The 12,500-nt window shown below is 45.7% G+C and overlaps 2 protein-coding genes and 3 non-coding genes across 5 annotated transcripts in view; 1 reads left to right on the forward strand and 4 right to left on the reverse strand.

Moving 5' to 3' along the window:
• Positions 1 to 2,649: 2,649 nt before the first annotated feature.
• On the reverse strand, positions 2,650 to 3,789 carry LOC132044171 (ATP synthase protein MI25). The gene is made up of 3 exons (XM_059434663.1): positions 3,492 to 3,789; positions 3,380 to 3,404; positions 2,650 to 3,293 (listed from the first exon to the last, which is right to left on the reverse strand). The coding sequence occupies exons 1-3, from the start codon at positions 3,787 to 3,789 to the stop codon at positions 2,702 to 2,704; spliced, it is 915 nt and encodes a 304-aa protein (XP_059290646.1). The 3' UTR covers positions 2,650 to 2,701.
• Positions 3,790 to 4,518: 729 nt separating this feature from the next.
• TRNAP-UGG (transfer RNA proline (anticodon UGG)) lies at positions 4,519 to 4,593 on the reverse strand. The gene has a single exon. It is a non-coding gene; the product is annotated as a tRNA-Pro (tRNA).
• Positions 4,594 to 4,852: 259 nt separating this feature from the next.
• TRNAF-GAA (transfer RNA phenylalanine (anticodon GAA)) lies at positions 4,853 to 4,926 on the reverse strand. Its single transcript has one exon. It is a non-coding gene; the product is annotated as a tRNA-Phe (tRNA).
• A 3,612-nt stretch (positions 4,927 to 8,538) lies between these two features.
• Positions 8,539 to 8,610, reverse strand: TRNAE-UUC (transfer RNA glutamic acid (anticodon UUC)). The gene has a single exon. It is a non-coding gene; the product is annotated as a tRNA-Glu (tRNA).
• A 1,417-nt stretch (positions 8,611 to 10,027) lies between these two features.
• Positions 10,028 to 12,500, forward strand: part of LOC132044170 (NADH dehydrogenase [ubiquinone] iron-sulfur protein 3) — a 6,601-nt gene continuing 4,128 nt past the window's right edge. The window contains exon 1 of the mRNA XM_059434662.1: positions 10,028 to 12,500. This exon is cut by the window's right edge and continues 4,128 nt beyond it. The gene's annotated coding sequence lies outside the window, so the exon portion shown is untranslated.

Below are 12,500 nucleotides of genomic sequence, written 5' to 3' on the forward strand. Positions count from 1 at the left end.
GAAGTTAGAAGGGATGTCTTGGAAGGGACAATAAGGAAACTCGACTTGAACAGCGCGTCCCCAGAAAAGCTTTTTTTTGAGGATCCGACAACTTATGCAGGAACTTTCCAACAGACCGGTTGCTGCTTCCACAGCGTTGAAGGCTTTATTTCAAGCTTTAAAAGAGTGGGAGAAAGGGGACGCATGAGCGTTGGATAATGGAAAGAAGGTAGAATTGCTCGGGACCTAGTGATCGATTCTTTTTCTTTTATATAGGTAGGGTTGGGCAGCGACTCTACTCCTTGAAGTGAAGAATCGAAAGTCGTCGTTCGTTAGACAAGGCCCACGTGCTGTGCATCTCTGGTATTCTGCTCGTGGGGAGAGGGATGCGGGAAAGTGGGGTCCTCTCACCTGTGCTCACTTCCGTTTTAGAAGTCAGATTGGATTTCCAATTGGTGCTCAACAGAAGGGTTCCAAACCTCTGAAAGGCGAGGCAGATTTAACGCTACGCCCTTCCCTTAGCGCCTCCCTCTAGGCGGGGCTCACAACCAAAGGATGCACGGGGTGAAGTTGCCACCATGAACTAAGGATTGGAAGGGTTGAGGATAGAGTTTCTTTTTCATTTCCAGGGTAGTTGGCAAGAGCTATAGCAGCTTACGATGCAGTTGATTCGGAAACATACGCCAGGGCGGTTGGGTGGGGAGTCAGATCAGGCCAACGGTCCTGCTCCGCTTTATACTAAGAGAGTGTGGTTGGGTCTGACTCCGTTATAGGGCTAGTACGCCGAGCAGCTTCGAATTCTGCTGTGCCGGTGCACAAAGCAAGCACACAAGGACTGCGTAAATCTTTGGTCTGTCTATCATTGCCCATGTTGGGCTGACTCCTTTTTTTAGGCAAGAAGACCACTAGTTGAATTATGAAACTATGTTGACTAACTGAAAAAAGGGTACTACTCTTCTTCCTCCACTACTGATATTGACTGACCTGTTGATAGGATAGCAGGGAAAGTTGAGAGTCTATCCGGAGAAAGAAAAAAACCTTTTCAGGATGAGACTACGAACCCTAATGGAGCCAATGAGAAAGCAGTTGCAGGCCAGTGTAGGCTTGCTCCGCACAGGTTACATCTGGGCCTTATATTGATATTCTTTTCAATTCATTTTGCAATTTCTTCGGTCCGGGGTACCGCGCAATCCGTTTAGATCTATTTCAGTTGCCAATGAAATGGAATACGGGGAACTCTCCGTCTAAGTGGTTAATCCGACGAGTCAATTCTCAATGCGATGCATCCGTGAAATGGGACGGAGATCTGCCCGAACTTAGTCCAGTCCTATTAAAGATGGGGGCGAATCAAGCAACTCTTATAGATAGATGGGATAGGAAGGAAGAACCACTGATAGCATTTGCAGCTGCTTCTTTCCGATCGATATACAAGCAGTTGGGCGCGAAGCTTTCTTCGTGAAAAAGCTCATCCTTGTCAATATAGGACTGTCTTTCATTCTGCTTTTCCCAATTTTTTGGAAATCGATCATTTTCGACATTTTTTCATTGTCTTTAGTACGATCTGGCTTCACACCTCGCGGTGCTTACACCTCTCGCCTATCGGAACACCAACCCAATCTTGAAAGCTGAAGTGGGTTTGGGGAATGGAAGAACAAGAACATCTTCTTTACCACCAAAAATGGTAACATAAGACCCTTCTTCACTCATGCTTGTCATCTGCTCGTGAATACCGTCCAGTCAAGTCTTTGTTCTTTTATTCTGAAATATGGGTGCTAACCAGATTCCCCATGTTATATGCGAGGTCAATAAAATTCTCCAGAGAGTGAGTTTCTGATCATAATGACCACCTAAAGTTGGATTTCCAGTTGTAGTTTTTAGTTTGGGGTGCCAATAGTAGCATAGTTGCTTAGTCGTCCTTCCTCTTACGTATTACAATATAGGTGCTTTTCATGCTGCCTTTAGCGGAAAACGGACAACATGGACAAATAAGGGATAGGCAAGAATCTGTTCTTGAACTCTAGAGAACAGGCGGAAAGAGGTTCATCAGAGCGATAGGGAAAGCTTATAGAGGGGTGGTCTTACTACGACAAGTGAAGCCAGGGTTCCCTTTGTTCGGTGTCCGGGGAAGAGAAAGGAATCTATTCGGGAAGCGCTTACCAGCCCCTTTACCGATACCAAGGGGAAGCAGGAATTAGACCAATAGGGCACTGCTCTCCGCCTGTCGTAACAACAACAAAAGTCCATACCGGAATTTCATTACCTTATTCCTTAAACCCTAAAACGGAGACATTGGTACAACAGGAGGCTCGAGAGACCTCGAGCGTAATATACGCTACCATCGGAGAGACTTTAGCCACATCAACACCCGAATGAGGCGATCAAGAAAGTCGTGGGCCTCGTAGTACCCGCATACGACAGCTCTGTGGAGCTTTTCGGGTCGAAAACCTGTTCGACGTCAGAACCGATCTCAAAACCCTAATATCACCCTCTGAAGAGAAAGGACTTTCTCTATATCTATATCTATGCAACTAGTTCTTTCACTTGCTTCCAAATCCATCCATCTTACTTACTCAAAAGCTTTGAATATTCTACTCGAAATCTTGCTTCTAGCTTTGGGCACCTCTGACATAAACAGAAATAGCGTATATACAAGGCTAGCCTTTTCTCTCAAGCGTCTTGGTATTGGATCCGCTCTTCTGTTAACATGAACATGAATTAGATTCTATTCGAATTCTTTATTCTTAAGAGAATCCCCCACCCGAACCATTCTTAAGACCACCAAGCTCTCTCGAATGAATTCGACTCTTTCTGCTTTCGAGCTACACCGGGGGCAAAATCTTTTCCCCACTAAGACGTGCATCTTTATGGCTATATCGTCCTGAAGACGGATGCGACGGGAAGAAGTGGCATTTGGAAGTGTTGCTGACTTAACATTTAGGTTTCGGCATAACAAAGCTTGCACTGTCTTTTCGCACTTAGGCGCACAGCGTGCCATTGGTAATGATTCTACTACGGTGCCGCAAATTCGCAAGCTGATCCTAAGTAATCGTTGTTGTTCATTGGATTCCGGAGGAACTACTTCGTTAGGATTGGGGAATTGCTGCGATTCTTCCTGAATAGCCTGGATTCTCCCGTCGAGAGTCACTTTGAAAGTATTACCTAAACTCTTCCGACTGAATATGATAAAGCCTATAAAACATAGAGCTACTATCATTTCTTCATTATAAATTGAGATCTTCTTCGAACTTGATGCACAAATAGATAGAATAGCAGCAAATAGCATCTTTCTAGCCTGCATATTCGTGGAACTCAATCTCATTTAGAAAGCCTGATCTCTATCTTTCAGCAACTGAACGGGAAGTGGTTTAAGAATAAGAAAGGACTGACGAATCGGATGCGCTCGCCCAGCGAGAAAGGCCCTGACCCTGCCAACCAAGTATCAAAAAGAAAGAAGAGAAAGAAGGGAGAAGAGAACTTCGTATTTTGGTAACTCTCTAGGAGTCATCTTTAACCTTGAATGCTATTAATAGATTCTACAGCAATAGTCCCTCGGACTCGGAAAGTAATAACGAAAATAGCTAACCCAATAGCAGATTCCGCAGCTGCCACCGTTGGAACCAATGAAGCAAATGATTGACCCATCATATCATCCGAAGAAACAGAAAATACCAAAAAGTTCGAATTCACAGCTAATAACATTGATTCAATTGGCATTGACATAATAGGAATATTTCGTCTATTAAGGAGGATTCCCCGAATACCTGAAATAGAGATAATCATAGAAAATGTGAAATATTTGATAGGATCCATTTCGGGAACGTAGAATGTAAGAGAAATTCAAATGTGAAACAATACGTCAGCTCTTCTACTTGAAATATCCTTCCATTATGGAAGAAATATGATTTTGGATACTCATATCCCCCGCCCCATCGTGCTTCGCCGATTGTTGTGCTCGTGTCAACCAAGCCTTCAAGTGCCTATAATGCGCCCTGGGGGCATTGGGTTTGTTGGCATTATAGGCAGCTTTGCTGGCGAAGCGTTCAATAAGAATTTCGACCATCTCGCTTGGTGATGGGAGGTCACCCAAGTTGCGGTGCCACAACCTTCGAACGAGGCGTGCCTTCTCTGATTCAATCAGGGGGCTAATCTGTTCGGCCAAGCGATTTTTTGGTTCTTGAACCTTGGCCAATTCAAGTTGATCCAAGGCTCTTTCGGTCTCGGACCGATCCCCTGGCTCTTCTTCAGCCGCGGGAAGGCTTGGTTCTGTCGAAGAGCTAACACCCCTTCCAGCGTCTCCGCCGTAAAGAGGAATGCCCTCCATTAAAGAAAGGAGCCAATCGAGGGAATCGAGAAATGGAATGATCCAAGCAAAGAAGAAGCCCGAAAAAGAGCAAAAAAGAACATAACCTCCGATACGATAAACAGCTCCGAAAGCCCTAATGATTACCGAAACCAATTTGGAATGTCTAATAAAAGCCAACATGAAGTTTTCTTGAGTTCTTTTACTGTCCGACCAGGTAGCTTGCTCCCAGATCCACATCAAGGTGACAGGATTCGAACCTATGGCCCTCTGTACCCAAAACAGATGCGCTGACCAGACTGCGCTACACCTCGTCTCACCACCCCGAAGCATATAGATCCACCCGATCGATGAACACTCAAACCGAACTCGCCCATCCTTTTGGGCACAGGGATGCGAGAACCAATCCGAGTAATCAACCGCTTTTTTTTGAATCTGCCTCAAGCAAGCCACCCCAACCCTACCGCCAAAAAGCCGTCCGTATAGTGCAGGAGCGCTCACATTTTTTTGCTTACTCTTTCACTTTCATTTCGAAATCCGGCTCGCTCCCGGCTACGGTTTGGACCTTTCGCCTGCTTAGAAGTGGATTCGAACCACTGACACAAGGATTTTCAGTCCTTTGCTCTAACCAGCTGAGCTACCTGAACCACTTTCCTAAAGTCTGTTTTCTTCATCGAATAGCGCCCTACCTTACCACTTGACTAGTAAGGGAAAAGCCCTTTACTAAAGAAAATCGAATAGATAGGCTTTTTTCGCTTCTTCGTCAAGCTTTCGAGCAGCTCTTTCAACTGCCGCCTAATCCCCCAACATGCTCAAGAACCGAGAGCCGTCCAGGGACTGCCGGAGGGAGCTTGCAACTAGAAAGAAGATAGGCCAGAAAAACAAGGTGCAACGGGCTCTCCGCTCCTAGTCACTAAGAAGTGCTATTCTGTCCTCCGGGGGACTGGACTCCACCAAGAGGTTCTTTCTCTCACGTAATTTCGCCCGCCCGTTTCATTTCCGTACCGGAGGAAATGGGATTCGAACCCATGATACAATCTTCTTGTATGTCGATTTAGCAAACCAATGCCTTAAGCCACTCAGCCATACCTCCAAGTTGTTGATCGGAATGGAATTGGATGTGCCGGGTTTGGTTGCTTGCCCGAAGGAAGGGCTATCTGATCCGATCAACTACGTAAGCCGTAGCGCGCTAGCGCGCGTACTCTTCCTCTATGAGCGAGACTCCATCCAAATCTGCCACTCCTTGGGCGAGGCCTTCTGTTCTATGAACACCCCACCACTGAATGATTCACTTTCAAGTTCTCGCCTCCGACCCGGGAGAACACAGGGTCAAGCCAAGCCCTGACCCGCCTAAATGGAATTCATATCTCCTTCGTCTGGTCGAGAAGGGAGGGGAACTGGACTCTGCCTCTTCTATTACATTTACATTACATTACGGAGAAGTCCATTCTCGTCATGATCGATCCACGTCCTAGCGTAGTGCCCGGCTTGCTTAGCAACCAAAGCTAGCTTACTAAGGTAGTTGACTTTTTCATTTTGAAAAAAGAAGGCGAAGGCATTTTTCCTTGATTGCACGAGCTAGCCAGCAAGCCAGCAAACCCCCCCTTACTCACCTCAACATCTATAAAAAAAGCTCTTTCTCCTTTTCATTTCATAATAATAAGGTAAGCATCCAGCTCTCGATCCAGAGCTACTGCTTCAAGAATCAACTGAGCTCAGGAAGTCAGGTTAAGACGTCGACTTTGACAGGGGAGATGAAAAAGAATTCCTGTCTTTAGAAGTAAATCCCACTAAACGTCACTTGTACGCTTGACATGAAAAGTAGAGGCAAGCGGAGTCAAAGGCCGAGCCTCAACCAGCAAAGGGGGACAGCCATGCCAATCCAAGCACTGGAAAAGTGTGCCCACTCTACCTTTCTTTCTTTACCCTAGACTCCGTTCTTCAAGGAGACCCATGTGCATTTCCTCTGTTCTGTGCTCGCTACGCCCTTGTGCCTTTAGTTGAAGTATAGGTCGTCGATTCAATCTATCTTGATGGGATTTTTCTAGTAGGTAGCGAGAAGACTAGTAGTATCGACAAGAGGCTACATCAATAGCTGCAAATTTCGGGTAGGGTAGGCTTGGAGTCAGAAGTCCTATTCTTCCCAACCAAATAAGCACTTTTGCAAAGTTCACCTTCCCGCGGTCAAAACAAGACTTACGGATAACAATCAGACCTTACCAGGGACAGGGACCAGACTATAGAGCCTAATTAAAAAGAATTCGGGCTTGCTTTTTCAATTCACATCTATGAGCGAGGATTCCTCTATCTCTTGCTCGCTTCGATCGGACTCTGACAGCTTAGGGAAGAATGATGGGTCGCTAACAAGGCCCCTAAATGACCGCTCAGAAGGCCTACCTATTTTTTTTCCCAATCTGTCACTTGCTCGTCCCTCTCTCATGAAAATGGTCTCTCCTCTCCTTACAGTCAAGTGGCTTTCAGCTCCTCTCCCGGCGGCTTAGACTCATGTCTATAGTCAGTTGCTAAGATGATTCCCATTCAAGCATTCTCATTCAATGTCAATGCTGCCTTCTTTTTTTTTTTCCAAATTCCTTTCCAACCAGTCAAGTGGCTTTCAGCTCCTTTCTTTCTACTAGTTCTTACATAAGCAATTTGCAGGAAGTAAACGAAGTCTTTCCTTCCGAAATCCACTCCTGAAGTCACGTCTTTCAGTACTGGGACTGAAGTAAAGTACTTTCGAGTTGCTCTTTGCCCAAAGCCCTCCTTCCGACGACGTTAGAAATACCAACTCTAAATAGCTTTAGCATTTCTTGAGTGGAAAAGGTATTTATAGATTCTAGAGCTCAGGGGAAGGTTTGGAACCCTAGTAGCAGAATGGAATCAGTTTACCGGGCTGACTTCCATGCCAACACGAGTAGTTTAACTCATCACTACCTCGTAAGGGCGTTGAGAATTGTTTTTGCTTTTTTTGCTAAAAACTTTTTCAAAAGTATTCAAAGAGCCTTTGCATAGTTTACGAATTCTGCTTAGTAGGGACCTAAACACAGGAATTTCTTTTCTCAGAGTCAGACCACGCCTTATGACGAAAGGGGGAGAAAGGACGGATCACCTGTCGATCTGTGATCAAAGAAAACTATACCTGAAGAATGGGATACAGATTGACAAGCACAAAAGGGTAGGCTTGGCTATTAATCTACGCTCATTGATGAGACGGCGACATAGAGAAGAAAGTATACCCTTTGTCACCCCCCTTGTCACTTAAAAGTAAAGAAGAGATACACACTTTGGAATCCAAATTGGGTGGGATTTAGGATGGAATCGAATAGCGAATGCACTTGCGGTTAAGACAGGTCCTGCATCTCCTACCTAATGCAATTGACCGACCCGCCATTTCTTTCCTTCAATAATGCCTTCGCTTCACTTCAAGACGCTATTTACCAAGGAAAGACTACCCTTTTTTTGAATGGAAGAAGCCGAAGGGGTGAACGAGCGCTGCGGTAACGAGCCGTAAGAAAGATGAGCAGAGCATTCCTTCCGCCGGCCTTTATAGGAGTAGGGGAGCGTGGTGAGATAGATAGACGTCCAATCCTGCAGCAGCTAGTTGCTCGGCCTTAGTCTTGGGCTGATCTCAGACTTCAATCAACCCCTTCGTACTTCGATCCAATCAATCGATCGATCAAGAGGCTAATCTCTTTTGTTTGGGCCGGTAGCTAAAAGAAAGTCCTCGCTTTCTCTTGAACAAGGGAAGGGCAGCATAGCATTAGCTTCAATTGAACAAGCTCAACCTTGAAAAAAAAAGGTGGTAGGCCGACGTTGAACGCTTCAACTTGGCCACTGAAGAAGGCGAAGGCTGGGCGAGAGACTAGGCCAACTTACTGCTTACTGCCATGGTTTAAGCTTTAGGCTCCATAGACGGAACTCTGTTTAGGTATTAGGGAGGGGAGGACACCACTCAGCACCGCTCCGTGGGGTGGGGTTCAATGCCTAACAAAAAGGGCCAAAAGCAAAAAAGGGATGTATGGCTGAGGGGAGGAGAGAAAGAACGCATGCATGGAGATTCTGTCTGTCGGAGGTTCGAGAATCTATGAAAGGACATCTAAGGCTAAGGTTACGAAGTAAAGGAAGTCCATTACTGAGAGAAGTGGTGATCTCGTCTTGCTTGCTGGGAGAGAGGAAGCTTCCGGACCATCTTTTCCAGCCAGATAGCGAGCGATCACTCAGCAATGAACACTAACTGAAAGCGGCCGGGAATGAGTACCTATCCCTTACGGGAATCGAACCCGTGTCTTCGACATGAAAAGACGATGTCCTAACCACTGGACGAAAGGGACCAAAAAGCCATTCTTCATATACCTCAGCTCCGAGAATAGAAGTGGTTCGTTTTCTTTCTATACGCAATTCAAGATTTCGTTTGTGTTCATGTTGGCGATTTCTGATGTGAATTCGGCGGGTCGTCCCCCCTTCCTACGGGTTCCCCCACCGACCCAGTGACACACCAACCACGCCCCTTCTCTTTCTCCGATCATAAAGCCCCCTGATCCCTTTATTTGTCTTTCATCCCCCCTGAATAAGTAAGACCCCGCTCTTTCGAATTCAAAAAAAAGAGGGAATATCTTTCGTTTGAAGTGGCGAAGGCCTATGCTACAGTAAGCAAAAAAGTAGGTTGAGGTTACGAAGTCACTTAGTCGAACTAGAAAACTCTAAAGAAAGGGAGGCTAAGGTTACGAAGTAAGGTCAGCTGGTTAAGGAAAGCTCAGGTTATGAAATCGCTTAGCCGTTAATTAATTTCCAAATGAAAGAAAAATGAAAGTAGTAGTGAGGCGTCGGTACGGAGTTGCGTCAGCTGTGGATATAGACTAGGCGTCGGGACGGACTTCATCTCTTCTATTTTCTTCACTTACACCTTACACTTCAGCTGAGTCTAACGAGGCTCAGGTGCGGAGCCTTCCACTGTGGACCGAGACTACGCAAAGGTAGAACACCATGGAAACTTCGCTGACTTTATCATCAACCTTGATTTCGCTACGCTCAATAAGAACCCGGAATAGCGGAAATAGGTTCGTGTTCCGCTTCCAAAGTCAGTCGTCTGCAGTTCACACTTGGGCAAAGACGACTCTCCAGTGGTTCCATTCCTTCTTACTGTACTTCTGGGTCAACCCAACCCGAATGGGAAGAAGAGGGTCAGCCAAACTGCGGTCCACTTTGTACGTTTGCTGAGCAGACCACTCAGGCATTTTAGAAAAGGGAAGGGAACTTCTCACCCCGAGGGAGGCGGGAAGCTACCGCTTCTAGAATGGAAGCTTCTCCTTGACTTTTTTAGAGCGTATCGCTATTTTGAAATCAAAAAAGGTTTATGGATGAAGTAATCGGAATGACAAGTGGTTACGGTTGCGGAAAGCGGAGAAAGTCGGGAACCGTCGGTTACCTTTTGAATCAAAGTAGCGACAAGCCGAGTATTACGACTACAGGGGGAGAAGCAAAGCTTCGTAGACAGCTTCGCTTCCTCCTCGCTTCTTTCCTGGCGACTAGCTTCTCAAGTGGGCGGCTTGGTAAGCAAGCTATCTTCAGCATCGGTCAAATCCCTATCAATAATAGGCCGGAATGGTGGGGAAGGAGGCCCTCCCTACTTCAATGGAAAGGGGGGAATCGCCGTTTCACAGCCGCTCCTCTCCTTACAGTCAAGTGGCTTTCCGCTCCTCTACAACTACCTTTCGCCCAACATGATCACGAACGAAGACAGAGAATTGCGTAGATAGGAGGACGAAACGAACCAACCCACTTGTCCTGATCGGAAGAAGAAAGAAAGAGAATGGTGGCTCCTTTTGCCCAGGGGACATCGTCGGAGAACAATGTCGGGGACAGGGTGAGAACCTTCCGTTGGTTACGCCCTTTAAGTGTCGGTTCTTCCATATTTAGATATGGAGATAGATCCATATAGAGATCTATATCTTTCTATCGATAAATAGATCTATTGAGAAATGGATATTGATCTGGTTTCAAGATCTATGAACAAGAGAGATCCCTAAATATCCATTTGAGAAAATAGATGAATAGATAGGGCGAAGCCAGCTGAAGGAAGGTCGCGTTAGCGCCCCCTATTTCACTAAAGCAAGAAGGGAGAAAGTTGACTTTGAGAAAGAAGGGCTTCTATTTAGATTAGTTTCTTAGTAAAAGATAAGGCAAGAAGCAAGGGCGTAGCAGCTGCGCGAAAGCCGTTGCGCCGACGCGCATCCCTTTTCTTGCTCGTTAGCGCCCCCCTACCCCTATTATTTAGATTATAGTCATAAAGGAACTAAAGGAAATTTGACAACCTTACTAATAGAAAGGGGATGCGCTCAAGCATGCGAAGAAAGCTCGAAGAGCTTCTCTTATATTATAGAAAGGTTTGTAGAAAGGGGATTCTTCAAATATCCCATGTTGTAGGGGCTTCAAAGAAAGCTTGTAGTTTAGGGGTGCGCAGGTTTGGAACCCTATACAAGGGGCTAGCGCGCAATGGCTTTCTCTGATAGAGGCTCGCTTCTTCAAGTTCAAGTTCCGCTTGCTGCTTTTCATTTTGATAGGAGTAGGTGCTTGCAGCTCGCTCGCTGTCTACTAAATGAGCCTTCACTGCCCGCCCGGCCCCTATCTTTAATCTTAAGTAAAGTGAAGTCAAATCAATGAAGTGAACAGCCCAACCTCTTTGTTTGAAGCTTTGCCAGGAAGCTTCTACTTGTTGAAGCTTTGTTTCCCCTAATTCCGAAACACAACAATAGACTTGCCACTATAGTCTAGGAAAAAGCTTCTCTTTGATAAGCGGTCATAGGGGAGTTCAGAAAGGATCTGATCGTAGATAGAGACTTCAACCTGTGCGGGGGTAGGGGCGGATGTAGCCAAGTGGATCAAGGCAGTGGATTGTGAATCCACCACGCGCGGGTTCAATCCCCGTCGTTCGCCCATCAATAAATGGACCGTTTGTTTCGGAGACAGAAGACAAACCTAGAAAGCATTTTTTCTGCAAGTCATCTCGAGGCTTTCAAACGCATCCAAGCAATTGGTATCCGATTGAAAGATAGAAAGCATAGATTCGCGTCGCCTACTTGCTGAAAGCAAAAATGGAATGGCCGATCATGAATTCTATGACGTTTTTAAGACCTCACTAATCAGCCAACCACTTTTTAGTTCATAATGAATGAACCCCCGGATGAAGAAAAAATCTCCCCTCCCTTTTACTAAACCATGGGGAGCCCCGAGTAGTTTACCGGACAAATTGAGTTGTCGTGACGATACCTTTCAACATCGGAAATTCTCTTCATCACGAGACTGATCGGATCTGCCGTAGACACCCGAGAGATCTTCACAAGGCAGGCTAAAATAAAAGACTAAGAGGCGCTGCAAGCGAGCAAAGAGTTATGCTTTCATTTCTTTGTTGAGATTGAAATCTTGGGAAAAGGTTAGGTATAATGCACGCAGGCTAAGTCAAGAAAAGGACTTCCTTACTTTTCATTCATAGTAGTCTTAATGACTAGTAGTTTGAAGCCTTAAGAAAGCGGTTTTTTTTCGGCACTCGCTTCCTTCGTCTTAAGTAAAGTTCAGTTGACTTTTTCGATTCGGAACTCTTAGTCGAGCTGATGGCGAGATCGATTTTTTGTTCGAGGTTCAAGAGGAAGGAGAGGAACCACCGCCCAATGGTGCTTTTACGAAAGTATGGTCACCGGTGGCTAATACCTTCTCGAGACTATCGAACCTGAAATCCACTTTCCATCGCTCTTTTTAGGTTGGCATAATATAGAAAGAGAGTGCCAAGAAAGAACACATACCTATCACTTTTGGAAGGTTTGGAACCCTTACTCAACATAGGGTCCAAAAACCCGACATACCCTTTTTTTAGAGCGTATAAGGGGAAAAGAGCTCTTGCATCGTTAGCCGCTTTTCAGCATTTCCTGCCTGAGTTGTTGACCATCACCTGACCTCACACGGGAGGCCCCGCGCCGAGTGATTCTCCCCCAAAAAAGTCTACATGTGATGTTCCGAAAACAGAAACATGTGATTTAGTAAATGTGAACCCATTGTGGGGTGCAACCAGGGAACAACTATCAACTAGTTTGAAAAGTTCTTCCATTTAGTAATGGAAGTCATCCGTTGTCACTTTCGTTGGGTATGGTAGAGAGGCTTGAGAAGGTGGACAATCCTTCAGTGAAGACCTAACGAGAGGCTGAATTCAAACACACCCAAAATCCACAAG

Source organism: Lycium ferocissimum, unplaced genomic scaffold, assembly GCF_029784015.1.
Source record: "Lycium ferocissimum isolate CSIRO_LF1 unplaced genomic scaffold, AGI_CSIRO_Lferr_CH_V1 ctg3776, whole genome shotgun sequence".
NCBI lineage: Eukaryota > Viridiplantae > Streptophyta > Magnoliopsida > Solanales > Solanaceae > Lycium > Lycium ferocissimum.

Excerpts from the sequence above, each read along its gene's own strand:
- LOC132044171 (XM_059434663.1), bottom strand. The coding sequence starts at position 3,789 with ATGGATCCTATCAAATATTTCACATTTTCTATGATTATCTCTATTTCA. Across the intron at positions 3,405-3,491 it reads ATCTATTAATAGCATTCAAG|GGTCAGGGCCTTTCTCGCTG; the intron begins GTTAAAGATGAC and ends CTTGGTTGGCAG. Across the intron at positions 3,294-3,379 it reads GGGCCTTTCTCGCTGGGCGA|ATTGAGTTCCACGAATATGC; the intron begins GCGCATCCGATT and ends TTTCTAAATGAG.